The 26,552-nt window shown below is 42.2% G+C and overlaps 1 protein-coding gene across 9 annotated transcripts in view; it reads left to right on the forward strand.

The window, feature by feature from the left end:
* LOC110961619 (ankyrin repeat and SAM domain-containing protein 1A) overlaps nt 1-26,552 on the forward strand; it is a 66,943-nt gene that overhangs the window by 17,946 nt on the left and 22,445 nt on the right. For 5 of the 9 annotated variants that reach the window (XM_051949725.1, XM_022209304.2, XM_051949727.1 and 2 more), the window contains exons 1-3: nt 11,398-11,545; nt 15,205-15,698; nt 26,123-26,192. In XM_051949725.1, coding sequence (XP_051805685.1) covers nt 11,413-11,545; nt 15,205-15,698; nt 26,123-26,192 — 697 coding nt within the window. In that variant the 5' untranslated portion in view covers nt 11,398-11,412. Of the gene's footprint in view, nt 1-6,492; nt 6,790-7,458; nt 7,535-7,662; nt 7,765-7,856; nt 7,944-8,114; nt 8,285-8,982; nt 9,046-9,651; nt 9,785-10,642; nt 10,687-11,397; nt 11,546-15,204; nt 15,699-21,263; nt 21,465-24,542; nt 24,597-26,122; nt 26,193-26,552 lie in introns of those variants that run through there. The other 4 variants (XM_051949732.1, XM_051949731.1, XM_051949729.1 and 1 more) reach the window with 3 other exon arrangements.

The following is a 26,552-nucleotide window of genomic DNA, read 5'->3' on the forward strand; positions in this document are numbered from 1 at the left end:
TCTCTGTCGCGCCAAAAAGTGGTTAAAGCATGATTGTAGAGGCCTGTAGGGAACATCTCGCTATTTGGCAAAAAGATCAGGAGGATTTCTCCATTGTCGTTCTTGCAAATTTGCAATTTTGTGAGTGTCTTCTGTGCTAGTTGGAGCAATTTCTCGCTGCAGGAGGAGAGATGGTATCTACTTCAAAAAAGCTTTGAATTATGTAGTTACGTTTGGAAAGCGTGTCCCATTTAATCAAGTGGAGTATGAAAGGAAAAACTAATCTTTCCTGTAGAAAGGAGAAAAAGAGAATCATAATGTACGGCAGGAAGCAAGTTAGACATTCATGTCATTACCGGACTGCAGGGCCTGTTTACTCTGGAATGTGTGACAGTGTTCAAATAAAAATGCATTGTTAGAGCCAGCCTTAATGTTATTGTTGCTGTGCATTTAATGAAAGGAACACACAGGGAATTCACACTGGGTATTTTAGGCTCCTTACAAATGGGGAAAAAATGCTCTAGATGCAACTAACAATTGATTTCGTTATTGATTAATCTGCCAATATTTCTAAATGTAAAATAGGAGAAAATTGTTTCAGAAAAATATCAATAGAGCAGGCTGACATCCTTCAGATTACTTGTCAAGAACAATTAAATGTCTGAAATACAGTCAATTCAAGATAATAATATAAGTGATATAAAAGGTTGATAAATTGATTCCAGAATTTTGTTAAAAATGTCTTAATAGGAGGTGCTATAGGTATATACAAATGCTGTACATTAAAACTAAAAAAAAAGCTTATATCTGCTCATAACAATTTTACATAGTGTGCTTTAACTACGGCTTTGACTGTTGATTATTCCCCTGACTGATTAATTGTTTGGTCAATAAAATGTAAGAAATTTTTTTATTTTTTTATTTTTTAAAGTCACAGTTTCACTATTCCTAAGATGACATCTGTTATACAGGATGTCCCAAAAAACTGACATCACTTCATCACCTTATAATTTGTTTAAAATTTGTTTGCTCTTTTTCCTCAAAAAGTGTAATCATTTTTTTCTGCTTTCAGGAATAGACATGCATTGTCTTTGTAGAATAAAACATTTTATGTCCAAAATGAATCCTGTTAAGTATCATTTCTCCTAACCACTCCGATATCGACATCTCAAATGTTGTCATTTTTCTGGGACACCTTGTATATGTTGTTTTCTGTACACCCCAAAAGAATTACATTTTGCTGTCATGGAGGAGTAAAGAAACCAGCAAAAAAAATAGGGAATTTATTCTTGCTTTTAAAAAAAAATGTCAAATTAATTGATTACTAAAATAGTTGGACAGTTGATAACTAATGCTGCAGCTCTTGTCATAAATCCTTTGTTAATTATTGTTTACATAGGGCTTATATTGTCTATACTGAGGAGGGGAATGAATTAATGAAGCCAGGATTGTATAAAAGCAGCTGGAATATAATCATCTGAAACATTTCTGTTTGTTTGGAGGTGCTGGGGAAACCCTCCTGTGCTTGTGTGTGAGATCCATGGTTTGTTTGAATGCACAGAGGCTGGTCGGATTTCAGATTGTGACAATGGACGCTGGCATGCAGTGAGCACTGGCAGCCCTTTGGCGCACTAGCTGCAACAGCTGCTCGGCCCACCCCTCCACCACCACCCACCACTACTACTACCACTACCGGGGGCCAGGTTGACGTAAGCGCCGCCTCGCTCTGCTGCCAGCGAGCGCGTCACGTGACAGAGGTCGCTCGTCAGACCGCGTTACCGTCTCCCGGCCTCTGGTTGTGAGAATCATAACATCCTCCTCCTCGCTCTGTCACTCTGCGTCTTTTTCCTCCCCGTCTCGGAATATTCTGCAGCATGAAAACACAATGAAGTGTAATCTCCAGATGTTCTTGGTTAACCGGGGTTTATCAATCAGCGGCAGTCAGACAGCGCTGGAGATCTTAATCTCCTCTTGTTTGACATGCGCTGAGGTCTAAATCAGGATGAGGTTTTAGGCTGTCTGCAGCTCCACAGTAAAGACAGGATTTTCCTTAAAAAAAAAAAAAACTTGTACTGTCCAGGAAGTCTTAGCTGAGCCATATGAATTCTAATCTCTTTCCCAGCAAGGCAGCTAGTCATCGGTGCCATTTTGCGCAACAGCCTTCAGAGCTCAGTCTTGTTAGTACATGATTGTTCGACTGCTCACGTGGCCTGTGGCAGCACAGAGGAGATAAGGCTGATCCTTGTATTTATAGAATAAGAGATATCAAGCTGGAATCCAACTGAATCCTTTTTATATAACAATAGAAGTGTCTCACCACAAAAATTAGACACTGACTGGGTACCACTGTGTGTTTTCAAGTCAGATTTGTGTGCTGCTAGGCAATCAGTCTGCTAAAATTAGTTTCAAACCAGTCGACGCATTTTTAGTTCCTCTTATGCAATGTTTACTTTTCTTTTCCGATTGCTTTAATGACAAGATGCTGTTTGTCTTGCTGGTGAATATTAATACAACTCTTGTGCAGCAACTGTGGAATAGACTGCACAGTGGTGGCTTGTGCTCATAAGCATTATTCTTCCAGGGCTAATGAATAAATCATTTCCCAAATCAGCAAGGATGTACAATGTACAGTATAATGCGGATATAAAAAAAAAACTTGTATGGACTTTTCCTGCAGGTGTGTGCATGTAGCAGCACATAATTATAATATTGCACAGGAAAGTCACATTTTTAGCTATAAACATGCTGGATATTATGTGCTGTGTTTATACTACATGAACTTCACATGAATCACTTTAACGAGGGAGAAAGTGCAAAAGTTTGGTTCATAGTTTACTCCTGATTTGCAGCTATTGGAGTATAAAACTATTTTGCAAAAAGTGCATGTATTTAAAAGTTAAAATCCAACGAGAAACACAAGTGACAGAGGTGTTTGGGAGTTACTTTCCCCTGCAGTGGGAGGCCTCTGTGTGAATAACAGGTTAAGCATTGCTGACATCAGTGGAGGCGAGGCTCGGTGTGTCATTGCTGCTTGTTTCCTATCAGTGAGTCAAACGGCCGGTCAACCATGTTTAACGCGATCAGATGCTGGCTGACACATTGCTCCAGTGCGTTGACCAGCACACTGGCAGGCCAGACACTTGGTGTTAACATGATCATAAGCACTGAGGTCACAGTGTCTGTCCACCTCGTGCAGTTTGCTGCACTCTCACGGACTGTGATTGGGGGGGGGGGCATGTTTTGGGAATACCTCGTTATTCGTTTGGCCAGTTTTTGCCTGGTTTCATTGTATGTTAGGGGTGCACTGATTTCTTCATGGTTAAAGTGCAACTCTCGCACTCCCTGCCAGCTGGACCTTTGTTCTCCGAGGATTTTCTTCTTTCTTTTTATCTCTGCTGCAGCTTAGAAAATAGTCAGCATTATGAAAAAAAAGCAAATTAAAAACATGTTCTGTGTTAGATTTGCTTAAGTTACTATTAACACAGCAGACCTGCATATTTGAGGAAGTGAATCATGCTGATGTAATCACAGCGCGTATATTTGCCCACTGAAGTCATCTAAATACTCTGAGTAAACCTCTGTAAAATGCCGTGACAAATGCTCGATGGTACGTCACAGATGAAAGACAGACGCTCTTGAGTAAGTCTGCTCATTTGCATTTGTTTTGTGGCAAAGACGTGCACACAAGTTAACAAAAATTGCAAACCAATCTGATAAAACCACCCAAGCAGCGAAAACTGAGGCTGGTTTTGTTTACTTCTCAGGAAAGGTTGATTTAAATCTTTTTGCATTTGTTTTGTTTGGCTTACTTCACCCGAGAGAGAGTTTACCGGCCTGTCTGTCCCCTCTTTTGATAGGCAGGTGTCGTTTTGTTTCTCTTGGCTCCACCTCCTGCCTCTTTGCTCAAGCAGTGACCTGCTTTGCCAGCAGAGTACAATACTCCCTCAATCCCACTCTCTCCCCCTAACAATGAATGAGATACCTGCTGATCCCATCTGGCGCCAGGTCTTTGTGAGAGTATCAGTGAAGGGGCTCGTGACACCTGTCTAAAACTGCCCTGTTGCCCCCTGCACGACATGGCCTGTCTTCAGTGGCACAGCTGGCACGTTCCTCTGGGAGGCAACCAAACTGGCACCACGCATGTCCATGTGGGGGCTTCTCGCACCAGCTGTCAGCCTTTTGTAGGTGGATCTGGGCGTCTGGAATGACTGACACTCTGAGCATGTGGTTCCACAATAACTGGCAATGTCTGCCACACCCATCTGTACACAATATTTAATTAGAGCTGTGGAGTTGTACAGGTCTTCTTCCTTGTTTGCAAAGAATCACGTTCGCAATTCTGACACACCTTAAAAGACTGAGAGCAGTGATTGCACAGTGTTTTTTTTAATTTACCGCTGCTCCCTCATTTCCTACATAAAAACCCAGCAGCGCAGTGTGTTCTTATGACTATTCATGTTATCTCTGTGTGTGTTTTGAATGGGTTATCTCAGCCAGATTGGCTCCTGAGGCTCCGGGTTTGCCCCCTGCTGGCTGCTCACTGTAGAGCTCATCAGCTGTGCTGGAGGTTCTCATGTCTATTAGACATTGATCTGGTTGCTGCATGTGACTCCCTAAATCCAATAAGCACCACTTACTGAGTTGATGTTGTAATTACTGCTTTTAATTGCTGGTTTATCTGGCTGTCTGTTATCTTGTTTTCTTCCAGTGCGGATGTTTTAAAAACACTGTCAAATAAGTTAGAGAAGATATTTTTTGCTTTTGCATGCAGTGAATTACTGTAATGTGAATATTAAGGGCGTCCATCCACTACTGACCAATCTTAAGGTGTTCACACTATTTTGTCACAGTTCTGATTTTACTATTGCATTTTGTGATACACAAAAGTACTGAGTTTACTTTTCATCTGGCGAGCTCTACACCTTTATTTGTCATGTTGTGCTTATTATTGAGGAAATAGTTAATCAGTTACCTCAGTTAACCAGTAAATGCGTAGCTGAATGGGCTGCCATTTGCACTTGTCTAAAACTTGTCTGTTCCATCTGAGAGCAATAGTGACTAATTAACAATGTCTTTGCATCAGATCCTAGTCTTGTCCCAAATTATATGGACAAGTCCTATTTATAGAATTTTCAGTGCAGATTACCAAGATTAGATTTTTAAATAATACATTAAATTTGAAAGCACAATTTTCTTTTTATAGACTGACATGCAAAGTCAACAAACTTAAAATACAAAAGCTACATTTCTATGACAGACATCTTCATTGTCAGACCTGCTTTTTCAAATCTTGGGAAAATAAATTTTTGCTTTAATTACTTATGTTGAAGTTGAATATATCTTAATTTGTAACATTAGCCTTGCATCGATCGTCGCCCTGACCTTGTGGATTATATATTTGTGTTTTAGTACATGAATTTTCTTTTAAAAAATATTGCTCTTCAGTATGAAAGCTTGCTGTTTTTCTTGTTTTATATACTTGTAATCTCAGGATATTTGAGTTTTAGACTGTTGATGTGAACTAGGGCTGGCCTGAATAGTGGTGTCTGGCCTCTGAATATTCGGGCCCTATTAAAGACGAATATCCCAATATTCGTTCTGCCCCGTAACGTCCGATGGGGATTGGGGGGTATTCGCATACCAAAATTAATATCCGGATACCGCCGTAGCGAACGAGTATTCGGATATTTGGGATATTCGGGTCCAGCCCTAATGTGAACAAAACAAAGTATTTGAAGACATCAGCTTTGGCTTCTGGAAATTATAATGAGCTATTTGCTGCCCAAATATCTGCCAACGAAAATCATTTTTAGTCAGTCATGGTGCTGTTAGTAATTGTAACAATGACCCTTTTCAGTGTACAAATTCAGTTTTTGTTTTTCCATCACCATCATGCATTCTTTCTCAGAAATACATCACTCACTTTTTGTTCCACCTGCTACTGCTCACCTCAACCTCCCAATTGTTAGACACACATAAATTTCCCATGGCTCTTGCTGTTCCTGTGTTCTGATGAGCGAGCAACAACAAAAGTGCCTCGTACACGTCTCACTCTTTGTGACTATGCAGAGCCAGTGCACTCTGACCTCTTGTCAAAGCGGCCCATGTCTCTGCTAATTCCCCACCTGCCTGTGTCTCCCTGGGTCTCTGCTAGCACCCTGCTGCCCCTGGCGCTAGGTGCCACCCCCAGCACCTGTCTTCATTAGGCCATGCATGTCTGCCAGCCTCTCCCCACTCTGCCAGATATCGCCCCCCGGGAATCGCTGTGCGCTTCATTATGGTTCGTGCTTTTTCATGACCTTTTAATCTGCTAATGTGGTGGGCTCTATGCACTGATTGGTTTCCTCTCACGATGACTCCGCCGAGTCACCTTTTCTTACTCGTTAACATCATGATTCAGCCATCTCCATTCCGTTGTGTTTTCCTCTATTTCATTGATATGTTACTTAACTTCCTGTGTCTCTTTTGGCATTTTCACGTGCTGCCTCTCACCAATTTATCAACCCCCAACAGAACAATGACAACGAGACGCCGCTGCACTGTGCCGCCCAGTATGGCCACTCTCGGGTGGTGCGGCTGCTGCTGGAGGAACTGACGGATCCCACCATGAGGAACAACAAATTTGAGACTCCACTGGACCTGGCTGCGCTGTACGGCCGTCTGGAGGTAGTCAAGCTGCTGCTCAGCGCCCACCCCAACCTACTAAGCTGTAACACCAAGAAACACACACCGCTGCATCTGGCCTCTCGAAACGGACACCTGTCTGTGGTGGAGGTGCTACTGGATGCTGGCATGGACATCAACTATGAGGTGTGCTTTTGTCTATATGTGTCGGTGTGAATGTGAAAGCTTCTGTTTCCAAGCGTTTCTTAATATTTTGCCATGGCCCAAATCATGTTGGGCAACGTAATCTGTTCTTGCAGCACTTCCCCTTGCTACTTCCTACCAAAGCGAAGAGATTAAATGTAAAACTCTTAAGCTCTTGGTTTGCAGAGGAACTGCTGTGGTATCAAAGCAGAGCTGGCCTTGCTCCCCCTGGTGGGCCCTGTGGCTCTGACTCCACATCAAACTGTGCCACCCATCTGTCTGGAGATACTTTTCCCCTTACTCTGTCCTCCTTTCCTCTGAATCAAGGATGTGGAGTCTGTTCAGCATCCTTCAGGCCCTGCATCCTGCAGATTTCAATTAGCATGGCCCTGTGAGCTGAAAAATGATCTGCTTTGATTCCTCAACCACATAATTGCCTGTAAAGAAGTGGACTGGGTGGTGGGCATAAATCTGGTCGCCGCCATACACTGTTTATCTTACTCTAATGTGGGTGCGGGAAACGGACTACAGTCGGCTAAACTGATTAATCTGACAAATGTAGAAGGAAATAAACATGATGTTTAATGTTCAAAATAATCGCATTTGTGCCACACATGGTTGTACTATATGTTCTGTCTTTATTTCAATTCTGGCCCCTTAATTTCTCCTCAGACGGAGAAAGGCAGCGCCCTCCACGAAGCAGCCCTGTTTGGGAAGACAGATGTGGTACAGAAACTTCTCAGTGCAGGTCAGACCTCCCATGCAATGCTCGAATCACTTGCTGCTCTTCATCAACACAGCCTGTATAATTAGAAAGATTCCACACATAGGACTTGACTGCTACCAGTACCGACTGTTCCTGTTGTTGTTTGACAGGTATCGATGTGAACATTGTCGACCAGAAGGGCCTGACAGCGCTGGACATTGTCAAGGACGTGCCCTCTAAAAAGACCAGAGGAATAGCTGCTTTCATCCTTGGTAAAGGGCGAATGTGCAAACAGACCTGCAGTGGGAAGAATCCCCTTGATATGACATTAAACAGCTGTGGTACAATCTCCTGTTTGTTACAGGTCACATGACTGGAAAACCCCCCGACATTGACCTCCCTCCTCCACCAGTTCCTCCACCTCAGGAGAGTCCCAGCCCGAGGAAAAAGGGTAAGATCCACCAGATGTCCGAACTTAGAAATAGGGTCTGTAGTGTAGCAGCAGCAAGTCAGTCAGCAGGATAAATACCAAGCCAGAGAATGCTATGATTATTTCTTTGAGCTGAAAATTTGTCTGCCTTGTCTGTCTTTGCGCCTGTAATAATTTCAGCATATTTTTTAGGAGATCTGGAGAAGGTGAGCGAGTTAATCTCGGGGCTGGCTCCGGGGCCTGAGGAGGAGAGCCCGTATGAAGCTTTGTTTGAAGCCACTTCCTGCCACTCTTTGGACAGCCTCACCAGCGGCAAATCCTCTGACAGAGACTCAGGACGGCCTGATAGTGAAGCTGGAAAGGTCAGCAGTAGTTTAACTGGAAGCTCACATGTAAATGTTCACAGCAAGACAGAGAGCTCGTCTGGGGTTTTTGTTGGGGATGAATTGCAGAACTCCCACTAGAGGGAGATAGTGGTCCTCTCTGCATATGACACACAGCCCTCCTCTTGTGGTACAGAGTGGGTTTACATTGCATTTCCTAATGTTGAACTTGCTTTAATGTAAACAACTGCATATTATTTTTGTGTCAAATGTGATCATAAAACTCCCATAATGGCTTCTGTGCACTGGCCATATTTTCGCTTTTTTTTTTTTTTACTGTTAACTTGTACGGCCTTCCATGACCAATCCCCCACCTATATTACAGATATAATACTCCATATGTTTTATCTTAGATAAGCAGATGGTGATCTTCTTTTCATTCCCAGGGCCCAGTTGGTTAAATAATTAAAGAGTATTTGGTTGTACAGTCCAGGCCCCCAAATGCAATGACTTACCTGCTGAAATTAGATGTGCTCTTTGTATCACTATTTTATAATCTCTTCTTAAAATATTCTTTAAAAGAAAATCATATTTGTGTGAATTTTAACTTGATTTTTTTCCCACTTCTGATTTATTGCTGTTTTTAATTCTTTTATTTAGCACTTCATTTAAAAAAAATGCTGTTTAGAAGAAGATTAATATTATTATTTTCATCTTTTATTCCCTATCATTTACAGAAAGATCGTCTGGTCCAGTCAACACACCCAGGCCCTGGTCACGAAGAGGAGGTGAGCTCAGAGGTGAGGAATTAAGCTCATAAAGCCAGAAGAAACATTTGCCATCCAGCACTGTAGATTCTCACTGTTTTTAGCAGCTCACAAGTAGTAATGGCAGTAAAATGACCTGTAAAAGTTTAATCTTCTGAAAGTATGACATGCTTTGTTAGTCTAATGACACAGAGGTTGTTTAGAAAATGATTAACTGTCACCGACAATGCCACTTCTTTTTAACTGCGACCCTTTTCTCAACTCATCTCTTCACGGCTGCTGCTCAGTTTAAACGACTTCTTAATAAATATTCAACTGAGTGCAGCACGGGGTGCAGGCAGCGGGGGCGTAAAAGGACAAGTGAAGTGGAAAAGAAGTGAAGGAAAAGTCAGCAGAGAACCTGTCTGGTCTAAACTGTGGCTGACCATAGAGGATGTATTGTGGCAGTAACTTTCAGGATTCCCCCCCCCCTCCTGAAACACTTTCTGCTTTTCCAGTTTTCCTTGCAGAAGGACACATTTGGATCATAAAATATAACCGACTATGAATACTAAATAGCTTGATGTGCATTGCATTTTCTTTTTCATCTTTTGTCCCCCAACTTTCACTTCACCTCGGCTCTCTTCCCTGTTTCTACAGGCTCTGTATACTAGCAGCAACATTGATGAGAGAGGAGAGCCTGTGGAGGAGGAAGAGGATCACACATATGAGCTGTTGCTGACTGCACAGACCAAAGTCCCACCGCCCAGCCAGGAGTCCCAATCCCATAAAGGTAATTATGTGCTTTTAGTAGAATTCAGTGGGAGCAAATAATTAGAAGAAAAAGTGTGTTTTTTATAAATATATCTTGAAAAGACGTTTCTGGGTTAACTACTCTCACTTTACCTTGTCGATCCTGCTTTCCTGGCATGATTTAAGCAACACAAGTAAAAAGCTGGGTTTGTTTTATCCAAAGACTTTTTCAACTCATTCAAGCTCAGTTGCTGCTGTCTGAGCATAAGAGAGCCTGAATGCATTCCTGCCCCGGTCAGCATCCTACACACAGTTCAGCTCCATGTGTGGCCATACATTCTTAGTTGTGCCTGCTGAATGGCACCGCATATAACCAGATTAAATGGGATTAAATTAGGAGGGCATTTTGATCCTTAGCTGTTGATGTAGGTGTTTTAAAACTATTCCCTCAGGACCTTCCAGCTTGCTGAGCTTCACCACCATCATGAGAAAACGTCACTGAGCTGAAGGGTCTGTGTGTAATCGCTGATGTCATCGTGCCTCCCCTAAGTGGATAAAATGATAGTGTTAGAAAAAAAGAATTACTTTCAGTTTTTTTAAATTTTCTTCTACACCTGAATTAGACAGAAATGTTAAATGATTCGTTTTTCCATCTGCTTTAAAACTGCTTTATCATGTCTGCGTAACCGTGCTGTTTTAAAGGCAGAGAGATTAATCATAAGTCCATCTGATGTGTAGACTGACAATGGTTTCATGCATAATACATGATTTTATTATACATCACATTCACATTCTCAGCAGAATGTGTCTCCGGACAGTCGGAACCGGCAATAGATTGTCTGTAACTCTGAAGATAATCATCAATCTGTTCTAACTCGTGTTTTTTCTGTCTCCTTAGATGAAAATACCACTATACAGTCTTCCAACAGTGTCCTACCTCAGGCACGTATAACACTCTTTCTTTCATTATTCTTGCCTATAGGTCTTTCCTCCTGCATCAAAAATAAATTTAGTTTTTGTCTCATTTTGTACAGCCTGAATTTTACAAAAACATTATGATTGGAGCTTTGACAGCCTCCCAGCTTCAGTTTGAACTGCACATAAGGAGCATGATCATATGACTATAGCAGCTTATATAACGCAAATGATGGCCTCATAGTCAGAGATTGAGTCATATGTCAGCGGAAGGCAGAAGTCATCTTAAGCTGGCCCCCATCACTGTGTGTCTTTGTAAACCTGTCCTCTCAATTTATTGCCACCATCTCATTTTATTGCCTTTTCATATCTATCAGCCAGTTAGCATCTTTTTATTACTGCTGCCACCCACCTACAACCCCACCTGCTGCCCACATTATCCTCTCATGCCTTTTATTTCAAGCTCCTATTGGGTTAGCTTTGCCTTTCAACTGCCCAGTCAAAATCGATGAGCAGCGTGGTGTCATCTGTGCTGCAATCTGCAGTTTTCGGAGCTCAGCCACATCATGGCTAATATAGACAAACCTGCCACCATCACTGTAATGCAGGCAGTCAAGGGGATAGCATCTTCAGTCAGTGTTTGGCTAGCTGGATAATTAGTCTGTTTCATCGACCAGGCAATAGCACATGCCAGTATGGTTAACTGAAAATGCAGGAAATGTTTGGGGGGTAAGTTTTGACTAAAAGCTGTAAATGTATTCAGCTTTTCTCTCCTTTTCCATCCCACTTCAGCGTAAACCCACCGCCCCAAATGACCTCAGAGCCCCAAGTAAGACGAAAGACAGTCTGCACCCTCATGGACGGGTGGGCTCACGGGCGCCGGGAGGTGAGTACGATCACAGACCTACGATTTTAGCTGCCTAACGAGGAAGAACAACTGCTGCCGGTAATGTTGTGAGGGTGAGGGTAGGATGGACTGGACAAATCGGTCTTGAAAATCACGAGCCAAGCATGTCAATGAAATCGGAGAAATGCATTTGAGATGGGCTGGCGTGGATTAGCACTGCCAGGCAGTGCACGATTGGCATTCTCAAGCAGCAGAGCGGATTTGGCTTGTCAGGAGCCAGCTGATTGACATTCTTTGGCAAGTGGAAAAGACTCATTTCATTGCCAATACGAAACTGAATTCTTGATCAGATTGTGACATTCCTATCTCCGATCCACATTCCAGCTTAAAGCAGGATATGCCACGTCATCCAGTCAAGCATGGAGCAGAGATGAGGAGCATGGCTTCTGGGGTTTTGCTGACACACATACAGATATCCTCATTGAATAAATGTTTTTGGAGCATGTTTGCAAAATGGACTGCAGGAAGAAGCTTGTTGAATTGATAGCTGTGGTTCCTTTACAGGAGTAACTGAGAGATTTTTTTTAATAGTTTTGCAGGGATTGATAAATTATTTTGTGCGACAGATTTTTCTGCAATTTTGCTGCAAACAAACCACTGAGCAGCATCAGTATAAATTGTGTAGCTATAAAAAAAATCCATAAATCATGGGAACTCTTTGACCTCAATGCAGTTAGACACAAATCGAAAGCGTCTTCACTGAGCATGTGAATTTGTTTCTTATTCTTGCTGACGAAAATTAGGTGGATACAGTTTAAGCAGTAATTTTGTCACATTTAGTGTTTCTGTGTTTCTGTTTCCATGTTTCCTGATTCCTTCCTTGTTATCTCTGTTGACTTTTGAGTGAAATTCCCCTTTCCGTATTTTAAAAACCACAAAGTCTGGTTTCTGTGTAAATTCTCTGTGATTTTTTTCCCCCTCTGCTTTTGGTTTTTGTTTGCAGGAGGGTAAATGTATATTTTTGATTTTTGTGTGTTACATAAACCCAGGCTGCTGGCTGAGCCTAAACGTTTGGTTCTGCTCATGTGGATGTGATTTCCTTTGTACCTTAGCTGGTCTGTGGTCCGATTTCTTCCCCCTGTGAGGACGGTCAGGGACCAAACCTCAGCACAATCAGGGCAGGTGGAGGGTGTATGCACAGTCAGCGATATTGTTGTGTTTATTGTCTGTCACAAACACAGTGCTGTTCTCAGCAGGAATGCAGTGCTTCCCAACAGATTCACACTGCTATGTGGTGTTTTATAGGATTTCTGAAATATATATATATATATATATATATATATATATATATATATATATATATACCCCTCGTAGTAACATCCCACGATACTCCACGGGTAATAATAAAAATGCCAGGCTTCATTAGCACACAGTTATGAGTAGCAGTGGTGAAGAAACAAACTTCGGTGTATACTTGCAGCTTATTTAGTGCAGTTTGTTCTATGGATGTGTGGCTTGTACAGTTTTTATTGCTGAATAGTTGCTACAGAAATGTACACTGCTTTAATTTGCTGTTATAAAGTGCAGATGAACCGCAACAGATGGAGCTTCAGACAGAAATCACCTGCTTGGCACAGAACACTACCCATAAAAACTTCCACATATACTACTTGAGGACAAAATGTACCAAATACTTAAAGCTATTCCGTTAACCTAATGCATTGGCAACTCAACTAACACAATCCTCGTGCGTGATTTCACACAATACTATGTCCTATTATTTGCATGTGTAAGGTGTCTAATATAATAGCATATTGACTTTCAGGACAGATGTGGTTATTGTCAGTTGAATGGCACTGTCAATAGAATTTTAATATCCGCATATCAACAAGATGACCGTTAGTTCCTTATTGATGTTTTGCTGTACATGACACAGAGTTCAAAATGTGTTTGACTCTACAGTAAAAACAGTAGATTTTTCCACACGTAGAACATGAATTGACTTTGGGCTTGTAGACGGTGGAGTGACAGCCAGCACTGGTTCTACACTGTCTGCAAACCGAACACTACATCATTAGTGGGATATGAAGCTGTTGTTGCCAGTCCAAACACATCTCCTACCTCTCCAGTGACCTCACCCATGTGTAATAATTGCAATAACATCGACTTGTTTCTGTGCACGCTCTCCACCGCAGAACTGTATGAACAGTGGTCTCTGCAAGGGTTAACTCCATGTGAGATTGTTGGAACTACACCGATGTGCTCATAGGGCGTTCACACTCCCGAGCTGCCAAGGAGAGGGTGGGTGTTTGGCTGTGATCCTGACATATGTGTTCGGTACACTCACTCACCCCTTACAACACACGTAAATACTCCCACGCACACTGTTTTTTTTTCTACGTGTCCAAGTGTTTAATAACTTGTGAAAAGGGGAGATCAGGGCTTGCTTTGGCAGACACGCTAACTGCAAATGGCCCCTGACACGGTAATGAGGCAGTTTGGTGAGCTCTTTGTAGATAGAGCTCTTTCTCAGCCTGCTTTTTGATGTTTCCCCTCTTGGAGAGAACCAGCTACATGTTTACCATAAAGCTGTTTTTTCAAGGACAAACAAAGTGCCGCAACAGGTCACTACTTTCCTGTGGTGTCACTGCCCCAGATTCCCTGTCACCAAACACCTCTGACCCTGTCACCCTGGCACAGACTGTCCACACACACACACACACACACACACACACACACACACACACACACACACACACACACACACACACACACACCCCACGCACACACTCCTACACCATGTGTCACAGGACTAATTATCAGGAGTCTGCCTGCTGGAGGATAGGGTGATTCAAATTTCCATTCCTGAGCCACCATTAGGGTCTAGAATTAGAAGGCAGAAAACACAGAGGGTTGCTGGTCACACGGCAGACAACAGCACGCATCAGTGCAGAGCGAAGGACGACAACGACAGGTTTGGGCTCGCACGCTGGTATATGTTTTTCTGAAGCTAAGGCATAGATGACCACAGGCACTGCCAAGCTGTGTCTGACTTGATTGCGGAAAAGAGGCTTAGGTGGCAGTAATTCCTTGAGGAGAGGGAGGAGCAAAATCTAATTGTTTTTAATTGCACTTGCCATTCAGTCTCATTAAGGAGTTTTCGTTGGAGAAGGCAGCCGATGTAAGTTTCGCTCCTCTTAGGGAGTTCTTTTATTCAATTTCTTTTGTGTATTTTGGTATGGTTGTTGTGCTTTTTGCTTTTAACTCGTGCATGTTTGTATGAAAGTCAGCAACCAGGGGGAATTCTTAGCGTTGTGTCATTTTGGGAAAACAGACGCAACAGATAAATAGGCCTGTGATATGAAGCTACTCACGAGGATGACTTGCTTCACCTCCGTGTTACAAAATACATCCAGTCAGACACCAGCAGTTAGTCGCCAGACGGTTGCAAGCTGGGTCTGGAATTCAGTCGTTTCTCAAGCCAACATACGCCTTCTGCTTACTCCTTCCCTTCTCTCTCCCTCTTTTTCTCTCCGTCACTCCTGGTAGGAAACAATTACAGATCTGTTTCAGGGCTTGTGTGGGTGGTTTCTTATTAGCCCTGCTCTAAGGATCTGCCCTTCAGTTGGAAGTCCACTTTCCAGCACTCCAAAACTAGTTTCTTTCTTCACTGACTTTCCTTTGCACTTTTTGTCTAGATAACTCCCAGCTCAGCCAGGATCAAGGAGCAGGTGTCCCAGAGCAGTTCACTGGCCTCCTGCACGGATCTTCTCCCGTCTTCGACTGCCGTGAGGAGCCCTTCAGGCTTCCAGGTGCTCTGCCGCCCAACCAAGGCCATCCAGAAACACGGAAAGCTGCCAAAGTAAAAGAGGAAGTGACAGCAGCTGCACCCCAGCCTAGCCGTCCCAGTATGGCCGCCATCCTGACAGACTGTGATCCAAAAGCAATTTATGCGACTGTGAACAAAGAACCCCGGGACTCAGGGGCTGGCGCGGTATCTTCGGTCAGGATGCGCCCTCCTGGAGACCTGAAACTGGCTCGCAGCCTCTCCAAATCTGACTCGGACTTGCTCGTGTCGCCTCCTAGTGAGGAGGAAGGAGGACTGGGAAACCGTAGCGAGTCTGTTTCTAATTGTAGCACTGGCAAGAAGAGGCTAGAGAAATCTCCCTCTTTCACCTCAGAATGGGACGAGGTAAGTGTTTGCTCTCACCCTGTTTGACCCTTGAAATACTGAGTGTGTCATTTGGTGCTTTAGTCTTTGGATCTACAAAGCAATACTGTAGATAAAATGTGAATATTGACTTAATGTGAGAGGATTTAAAGTTGTTTAATGTGTTCAAATCTAGCATTTTTTTCAGTATTGTTGAAGTATAAAAATAGAATAAGATAAAACATCTGCAATCCTAAGATATTTTTACTAAATATATGCAAAACCAAACTGAATAATTTGTCATGACAAGCATAGGAAGCACTTCTGTGGAACACATGCATTGTGTTTTTGCATTTTACAGTATGACCCAAATTCATGGACATAGTTTGTATCCCAGCACAAATATTAAGTCTCTTTTTTCAGCAGATTTAGTTCAAGTATGTGCTAGTTGTATGAACATATTGTCAAGGATTCTTCTTTTGCGCAATGTCCTGTTCTTTTCACAAAGCTGCACTTGTTTGTCCTTAAGTCAGCTGGTGTTTGTGCTGCAGCAGACATTTTTCCCCAACACTGTTTGAATGAAAACCTCAGTATAAAATGCAAACAGCTCTGTTGACTGTAGTGAATTTCAACAAAGAGACTGTTCTTGTTCTGTCAACTCAAAGCCCACCTGTCGTCCTGAGGGGGACGCTGTGCAATTTGAGCTCTAACTTGTCGCAAACACAAACCTCCAGCAAATGCAGTGACTGATAGAAAATGTGCTTTTGCATGCAAATGTGCACAAACATTTAGATAAGTGCATTTAATTTCTTACAACACAAGCAGCAAAAAATGTTATGATTCTGAATTTATATATTTTTTGCTACAAATACTGTGTATTTTGATTTTTTTTCGATCCCGCCTTGTGTTTGATATCACAGTGGATATTCAAATCTAAATATATCCCCTCCCCTCCATTCAGCAGTTTAATGCTTTGTCTGGGACGTAGATAAAGAGCTCAGTAGAGCTGCGGTGAGGGGAGATTAGAGAAGACAAGAAGATGGGGATAAAATGACTGAGAAGCTGAGAGAATAAGACAAGAGACAGAGATTTGGAACTTGAGATTCAGAGAGAAACTTGGAAGCTGCAGATCTGTCTTTCTTCTGCTTTTGCCTCCTCCACTTCCAAAGGCTTTAGGCTCCAACCTGAGTCTCTGTAGAGACGGGCAACCCGTCACAAAAACACAAGGCAGAAAACATGCCACTGAACAAATATAGGATATTCCCCCCCCCAAAAAAAAGTTTTTCAGAAAACAAAAAATACTTTTAAAAGTTTATTAGATTAAGCTGCGTGAGATACATAAGTACAAAATATCATCTTTTTCAACATATTTTCAACTTTAATAAACTAACATTGGAGTTACCTCTTTATCCTCGTTCACCGTTTTCCTACAGTAATCATCTTATTGTTGCAGAATTAAAGATATCCTCTTAGTTTCTCGGTTCAGTTTTAACGTAAGCTGTCCGCTCGTGTCCCAGTAAATTTCCCTTGTATTGTTCTCTTCTAACATGCATCTCTGTTACACTGCTGCACTCATACTGCAGCCAGGTCCACCAGAGATGACTTGCATGTTGTATTTTTGATGCCTGCCCATGCTGACCAAATCATGGGCTCAGATAGCACTAATGCTTTCTCTTCCCACAGCAAGGAGATCATGTTGCTGCCTAGTGTTCCTTTACATCACCTTATCAGAAAAAAACCCTCAGTGAGCTCAGACAGAAGAAGCTTTAAGGTTGATAACTTGACTACTTTGGGCCATGGTTTATAAGCAGATGGTCAGAGTTTGATATGTTGCTGATTATTACCACTGATCCAGTAATTAGACTGTGGTGTGCTGCGATTCTCAGGCTTTTAAGACTTATGTTTGTTGTCCCAGTTTGAACTGTGTTTGGAACTGCGCAACACACAAGTAAATCTGAATAATGCATCATCATTGCAGTGTTTTGCATTGGCATGCACTTTTTATGGCCTCCTCTGTAGACATTATTATGTGACTGCTTCTCTAATGAGCTCATTTTCTCATCACGGCTGTGAAAGTGTGACAGCTGTGATGTTGCTGCAGTTCACTGCTCAGTGTTGATAACAGTCAAACATGAGCCCACAGAGGGGAGGTTGTAGTCTTTGAGGTGCATTTATGCATGACAGCAACTGACCTAATGTTTGCCCCGTCTGGAAATACTCCCGTCAACACTTCCATCTTTAGATGCTTTCAGATGGAGAGCGTCCAGTGTAAAGCCTTTTACAGAAACTAGAGTTCAAAACACTTTTCTAGCCTGATGGCACATCCCAACACCTTGGCTGCGTGGCTTATTTGTTGTTGTGTACAATCAGTATAACCTTGTCTTTAGGACTTTATGTAATGTGAGCACCACAAAGATATTTTTTTCCCCCTGGATCCACTTCAGCATTTGCAAGCATCACTTTAGTTTATAGTTTTATGAATGTCTGCCAAGGAGACACTCGCTGAAAATTGAGGATAGGATTTGAAGTCGCTAACAAAATCTGACCTTCAGTACTTCTTTGTATGCAGTGAGTGAATGCTTTGATTTTAGGCTCACCTCCATTAAAGTGTACAAGACCATGTTTGTTCTTTCAGCTTACCTTTTGCTCTCAAAGTTTGCAATTTAGCGAGTAGGAGCTGCTCTGTAGTCACCGTGACAGCACTGAACATGATGGCAGGGAACTGTTTCAACCGCTGCTTTTAGTACTTATGGCTGTAACATATATTGTATTCAGGCAAATGTATTTTTAATTATGGATTTATTTATCAATCTTTAAGTATGTGATTAATCATTCAGTCAGCAAATGTTATTGGACATATTATAGCTCAGCTGATATTGATTTTTGAAAGTTTTAAACCTTGAAATGAAATCAAACCAGATTTTTTGATGCAGTTTTCCAGTTGGCTTTTTTTCTGTCATAGTGATTCATATTTAAATGCAGTTATTATCTGTCTTTACAGTAGCTTTATTTGTTAGGGGTGAGGTTTGCCATTTCCACCTGGAGTCAACCTGCTTATGCATTCCATCATACTGTCTGTTTTTGGTGATGCTGTAAACAGAGTTTACTGCTGTATTTCTGACACACTGCAGCTTAACAGGGGTGTTTATTTACACCAAACATGCTGTTACCATTCTAAGCACTGAAGTGAAATCTCAAGAATCATCTATATTTTTCCAATTGTGATAGAAATACTGGCCAACAGGAGATGTTTTGGCTGTTTTTCGTATGCATGTTGCATGAACAATCTCAATACAGATCCCTTACATAATGATCAGGACATATATGCAATATAGACCCTGTTTGCAAATTAACTTAACTTATAATTAATTTTTTTAGCTGACATTTTAGCATCTAATTTGGCGACATATACACAAATCTGATATATCTGCAGATTTCACCATTTTTAATGAATCTATCCAGATCAATCACAGATTACGACAAATTCCAATCAAATTGTACACCAGGCGGAAGTGTTGACTAGTTTTAATATTGTTTATTATTCATTATTCACAGCTCCTGACACATTGTCCTCCCTTTGCAGAACACTGTGGTCCAATAATAAGGTCAAAAAGGGGAATGTCTTAAGTGCTTGAATCTTTTAATTCCCCCTGTAGAGTCTCTGACTGCCGGCAGGATTCTGTACAGTCTAATTATCCAGTTTAATGAACACCTCACCTCCTCAGACTGTACCTGAGGGATGTGGCCTCTGAGAGCATGACAGGATTAAGGCAGGCATGACATTACTTGGTTACTGGAGATTGCTGCTCTCCCCAAATACCCCCAGCAGCCATAATAACCCTGGAGCTCCTCCGTCTTGTTGTCTTCTCCCTGGTGCTTTTGCACAGATGAAGCAAATAGACTGAGCATGAAAAGCGATCCGAGTGTAAAAGAAACAAGGCTGCTGAGGAGCCAAAGCAGAAGGTATCGCTGTCCTCTTGCACTAGCACGTTCTCCCATGTGGCGCAAGACCAGGCTGTATTAGTTGTTTCTGACTGAAAAAAGAGATCTTATCAGTGAAAAGGAGATGCACTTCAGGCGATGGCCTCATTTGCTGTCTTCACCATACAAGTGTATGCTACTGAGGGAACTGTCCTGCTTTAAGTTCATATGAACGCCTAAAGTGTTCTTTGAAATCTTTAAGTAGGCTGCTGGCAAGAAGCAACACAGTTCATCCTTAATTATTCATTCATCCCGTGAGAGTGCATTTTATTTACTCGCCAGTCAGTCAGCTTCACAATAAGATTGTGTTGGGATTATAATAACTATGCAGCTGACCTTGAAAATGCCTGATTTGGCACTGCTTGTCAGTGCTACTGCAGGAAAAAAAATGTCTGTACCCCAGAGGAGGCTGGTAACCATGAATCCTGTCTGATGGATCTCATGTATGTGCAGGTTCCTTGTCATGCTCCCTGTCGGAGTGTATAGACTGCATTTGGGTGTGAAGCAGCCTGTCAGCTAGACAAATAGATCTCACATTCACGCATGGCAGCTGGAGTGAATTCGAAATGTACAAGCCCTAAGCTCCAATGTACAAAATTTAAGCCTGCTGCCTCTGGAAGGATTGCTTTGAAGAAGCAGCTTGCATTGGTTAACTCTGCCTTTTCTAATGGCAATGATAACATTATTTAGTATTTTTTTGACAACATGCCAAATGAGATTCAGTGTTTTCGATTCAGTCAGTAGTGATTAGTGTTTATTAGAAGCCTTGTCTGACTGGTAAGATGCAGTAGATATTGCTTTAGAAAGCTGTTTCTTTTGTCCAATTTTTGGAGTCTTACTTAATGTTAATGAACCCAAAAGCCGATTTCCTCTCACATGAATAGTGATTCAGATGCCCCAGAGTTCTGTGCTCAAAGAGAAAGGCAAGAGCCCCGAATCTTTCTTTCCCCTGTTCCTTTGAGGGAATAAGCCTGTATTTGCTTGAAATGGAAATATTCACACCCTCGATGTAAAGTGCATAGCAAATGACGAGTGTATGGGGGAAGTAGTTAAAGTTTGATTGGGTGTAGCCTTGCCTGCACTCTCTCTAATGATGTTGGGAGTGTCCTGTGAAAATGGAAAACTCCCTTCTCTATTCCTTCTCTCTCTGCCTTCTCTTTAACCCTTATTGCTCCATCTAGAGTGTTTGGTTGCTCTTCCTGGGTTGATGTAACAGCCACCTTGCTGGTCACAACCGGCTGCTCTTGGACACTCTGCAGAGCTGTGTGACAGCATTTGGCTGAGAGGTCCCAGAACATTACCAAACCCACCCCCCAGTGCACGCACACGCCCCTTCTAAAAACATCTTTTTCTCTTTTTAATCTGGTTTGCTAAATATTCCAGTTCTCACACCCTCTTCCCTTTCCTTTCTATATCCGTCTTCCTCCTTCTCCCCCTCCTATTCAGCTACACACCCTTGAATGCACTGCTTCTGGTTTCAAGACAAGGAGATTTGACTTGCATGAGGTCTTGGCCTATGCATCACTCCATTTAAGGAGCTCTGAGTGTGCGTGCATGTGTGTTTTGTGCGGGTGTGTGCTGGTGTGTAAAGCGCATGCTAATGCGGGTTGGTCTTGGTCCTTGCAATCAGACTGAAGATGACAATCCAGGGGGCACATTGTGTGGGCCAGCACTCTGAGCTCCACAGATGGGAGGAGAGAAAAGCAGACAGAGAGCTCTAGACAGAGACAGAAGGCGAGGGCCGCTATCCACTTCCCCACTTCACTTTTTAACTTCATTTTCGATTCGTACTCCACAGATCCAATAGCCACTATGAAACCAGCTTTTGTGAGTATTGATTCTCTTACAGGCAGCAGCTCTGCCAGGGGCTCATTAATCTTGTCTACCTGCAGTGAGTGAATTGAATGAGAAACTAATTATTGCTTTCTGGCATTTCTGTGGATATTATGTTTCTTGTAAAGCCTCTTTCATTGATATGCACTGATTGTAGCGAGACGCTTTATTTGCTAAGCAGCACAATAGGTAAAAACGTGAGCATCTCCTTTATATTGTCCTCTTGTTGTTGAGTATATATCCTTTGAAAAGTTGATCCTCTGTGGTGTTTTAAACTTAAGCGCCATGTCTTTGTTCTTTTTGCTGTCTTGTATTGATTTGGTGTAGCGTTTGGCCCTGCTGTTTGTTGAGAAGAAGTCTTATGTGTTTGACCTGCTGAGATCAAACCAAACTGTGGGTGTGTGTCAGAGCTCCGGTGTAGCCAGCAGGAGAAATCTATTCTCTAATCCCCACCAGGGGGAGAACACTGGAGAGCCACAGGGGTTTGAGACATGGAGCTGAGACATGCATAGTGTTACTCTAGTCACTTGAGAGAAGGGATGTCCTTTCTGCTCAATGTTGATATATATGTATATGTATATATGTATATCCTTTGGGACTGAGTTCACAAGGGTTTGTGAGTTGTGTGGAAAGGACAGTGTTCCCTAAAAACACAGGCATGACATTGGGCTATTTCAGGAGGATGTTGATGGGACTGCTGACAGTGCTTTGTCCCACTGTGGCATTGAGGTGTTGGCACCTCCTACAGACGGTGGTGTGTTTGTGTTCTCCTTGATGCCATTCACTAGTCCATAGTTTTCATCCAGCCCTTGTTTTGGTGCCAGCTCACCAATTTGAGGCCTGGGCACACTCTCTCTGCGTCAGCCTTTTGTTTCACCCTGAATACACTGTGCCAGGCGTCCTTTCGCTCTCCCGCCACCCCTTCTTTTAGCTTTAGTTGCGTATTGTTCAAGGCTGTTCATGAAAAAACAGTTTGTGTTTTCAAGTCCCAGTAAAATAGCTGTCAAGTTATTCTGCTCAGCCACCCTGGAGCAGCGGGCCTGCTGTGAGAAGCATGATAAATGGGTTCATGTGTCTTTAATCTCACTCTGACCATCTCTCATCACTGCTAGCTCTTCAGCTGTTGACCTCCACCTCCCTGGTGACTTCTGACCCCCCTCATTGTGTCTGCTTGCTCACAGTGTGCCCGTATAACAATGGGGGCCTCTCCATTTCAGGTCTCTGTATTGATTGGATCCTGCAGTACAAAAACACATTCCACTTCCTCTCCTCTATTAATTCTCATGGCGCTGAGCGTCTTAGTCCTCCACCATGAAATTCAGAAGCTTTTTCTTGTTGTGGTTGTGATTTACCTTGAGGAAATCACTGGGTCTTATCCCCTGATAAGGAAATATTTACCCTGCTCTAACACTATATCACACCTGCCTTTCACGGTAGCTGCTCCTAAATCTCATTGGCACTGTTAGTATTGCCTTTACCATTATGCTGGACAAGTGGAGCCGATACACTGAAATGGAGCGCAGCTGTGTTTGTTGTTCTCCATATGCAGAGTTGCATTTTCTTAAAGAAAAAAGCTGACCGTAGTTGCAGTGTGAGCATGTTTCAAATGCAACCAGTCCTCCTCACTTCTTTTCTCTTCTCCACTGCAGTTTGAGCCGTTCAGAAAAGCGTCCTGAGGCTGTTGCATTTGTTGTAATCAGAGGACAGAAATCTACAACCACTACACTGAGATCACTGTACCTTATTGTCGCCTTTTTGCTCATTGCTGAGGAGTGATGCCATTGGCACTGCATTATCCTCCAGTGCAGACCTCGGCCACTTTATGAGACAACAGCCATCCCTTGTCCTCATTAACTCAGGAGCTGCAACTGTTTCGTTTGTGTGTGAGTTTTTTTACAAACTGGACCCGTGATTAATGTTTGTGTTCATCAGCAGCTTTTTATCTGGCTTTGTCCTGCTCAGGACTGATCATTTTGGTTGTTATGAGAGCAACATAAACATGACGCCTTGAAGATTTGAACTGAAAACAGAGAATAGAGGTGGCCGTGTCATGCTGAACACACATAGAGAATTCAAAGAAGATGCAGCTGGTTAGCTTTTTTAAAAAATCTTTGGCATCACTGCTACGTCACCTACCCTGACGCAGTAAGTCGAGGGATGCTTATGTTCTCACAATGTTAAGACATTTAGTATTTAAATAATATAGTTAAATATTTTATGAGATTTTGATGAGAAGATTGATACCCCTCTCATGCCAGGGTAAATGTACAGGCCCATGCATCACTTAGTGCATCACTCTTTATTTTCCATACAGTCTCTGACTGTAGCTCAGGCACAAAACATCTTACTATTTGTGTGATTGTCTGTAAAAACAGAACAGGGAAAGCTTGTTGAGCTGTTGTTTTTGTAAAGCGACTCCTGGGAAATATCTTCTGTTTGGTTAAATCTGGTTTAAAGCTCCTGATGCATGCACAGATGCTCTCGTGCAAACAGTAGCCACCTATTTTTGCTGAATCATCTGGGTGCTCAACTGGGAAAGGTTCAGTTTCCCCGTCAACATTTCAGTTTTAATGACAGGCATATTGAACATGTGTGCGATGATAGATGGAGGTTATTTGTTGTGTGACTGATCTACCATGTGGTCAATATGCAGGATTCTAATCAACAATATGGAGAAGCCACATCGGGCAGATTGGTAATGGAAATAATGTCAGCCTCCCAATGCCCTTTGAATCACATTTCCTTTTTCTTATCTCTCCTTCCCAGAAATGTATTTTCCTCTGATGTATTGAGGAATAATGGTGAACATGAAGGTTGATTGCGAATTTATTGTTGAGGATAGCATGAAAAGCTTGTGAAAAAGAGGGTAAAAAGTATTTATATATCAGTGTTCCTCTCTTCCACCCCACTGATTCTTCGATGCCTTACTCATTACAAACATATTGCTTACGCATTCACTTTAATATTTTCAAAGCCACCTGTATTAAATGGGATGACTATAATAGTCCTGCCTGAGGATAGCTAGCGTAGATACAGAAGGCAAAACAAATACCCTGAATTCTCTCTCAGCAGACACAGCGGACTTCATCCTCCACAAAACAACGAAGATCAAATTCCTTTGACAGCGTAAGATGCCCATCTTCATATGAATACCTCCTAGTCCTTTTGGGGTTTGGCTCTGTCCTCTTCTGGGGCATTCTTTGTAGAGGTAGATGGGATCCTTTCAGGCTTCATGCATCTTTTGGAATGACATAATCTCTGTGATTATTCATTTCTTTTTCTATGAGAGTTTAAAAGCTTCAATGTACGGGTAGATATCCACTGTGACAGCAGCATAATTGAATGGCTGAATCATATTTCAAAGTTAAATTCTCTTTTTTCTCTGCTCCTTTGACAGACATTTCATTAATAATTATGTACCATCTCACTACTAAACAGCCTCGCGCTGATCAATGACGAACAAACGTAGACTTTGGTCTCCTGATGGCACTTTATTGCCTTATATAATTATACAAATGGGGACATAAAACCTGTCTGGGGGCTTTTTGAGCAGCAGCCAGGACTTGTGCTCTTGAGCCAGGGCAGATGAAATATTTCCAAGAAGGCACAATAAAGCAATCTTTTCGCTCCAATTCATACAGCATGGGTTTATTGACAAAAAGAGCTGGAGTGGCAGAACATGACAGGTGTGACACCACCACCATCACTCTCTTCCTTTTCATTTATTTCACTCCCAGTGTCTGTGCATATTCAGCTCTGGGCCGGTTGAAAGGGGGAACTGTGTTTCTGTGCTGTGACAGGTGTAATATTGCAGCTCCGTCACCCAGTGCTGCTTCAGTGCCTTTATGAATGCATTTGAGGGAAATAACCACAGTATTCTGTTTGTATAAGTCCAGATATGTGCATATGTATGACACATGGATTTCAGTGACAACACAGTGCTCACATGCACTCTGTTGTGCTGCATGACATTATTGCAAGAAAACCTTGGTCTCTGGGCGTCTTTTCAACTCTAGTTAGTTCTCTTTCTTCTCAGTCTCTCTGTGCATTTAACTCCTTCTGTGCTTCTTCAAAAGAGGCTCAGTTGCCTTGAAATTATTGTTTCAAGTAGCACACCAAACATGACAGATAGTTTCCCCTTTTTTCTAAGAGCTTTATAAATACAGAAAAAGCATGTATCGCCTGAAGTTGTTTCTGTGTCATTTTCTCGCACACTTCCTCTGTCAGCTTGATTGCCATCGTTACACTTTTCTTGTCCTGTGATCGTTTCTGTCAGGTCGGGAGACTGGGACATCAGTAAAGCATTGTTGTTTTGGCTTCAGGCAGCAGATGGGATGCTGCTACCTGCAGCCAAGCACCAGTAACTTCTCCAATATGAGACAGCGGCAATGACTGTATTAATGTGACCATAAATAAGATACGAAGGCAATCAACCATTTTGCAGTCACTCCAGACGCCCTTCAAAATGTCTTCATAAAACCACAGCGACAGTGACTGAAAATCCTCTTTTTGCAGGGTCGCTGTCATGTTTTGGTTGTTTATTTGTTACAGCATGGGGACGTTTCTCTGTATTTTCACTGGTGAAAGGTGGAGGCTGAACTCTGACGGCTCTTCCAGGCTCTAATCTCTCTCTCATTTGTTCCTGTCCTCAGATCGAGAAGATCATGACACTGATTGGTGCGGGCATCGATTTTTCTAGAGATCAGCATTATGCTACACCAGGTAAAGTATGATTATTTTTTTCATCTTCATGTTCAAAAATGTGAATCACAGTTCAGTGCCTGGAAGTTGAGTGTGTTATTTCAAATTAATTATGAAAGCTAAATGTTTGAGGGCAAAATGGTGAACTCAGTTTTTTATTAGCTTTTAGCGCAGATTTTTAGCTTTCGTTTTTACTCGCCCCTGTAATAAATTTCACTGCTATTGCATTATTAATCTCTTGTGAATCTTACTGCAAGCCTTAAACATTTGTACAAAAAATAAATAAATCACCCATTTGGCTGTAGGCAAAGATTTCTGTGGCAGATTTAGCAACAGTTCTTTGCCTGCATTTCCTCAAAACCTTCAGTCAGCCTTTTTCAG

This window comes from Acanthochromis polyacanthus, chromosome 6 (genome assembly GCF_021347895.1).
Source record: "Acanthochromis polyacanthus isolate Apoly-LR-REF ecotype Palm Island chromosome 6, KAUST_Apoly_ChrSc, whole genome shotgun sequence".
Lineage (NCBI taxonomy): Eukaryota > Metazoa > Chordata > Actinopteri > Pomacentridae > Acanthochromis > Acanthochromis polyacanthus.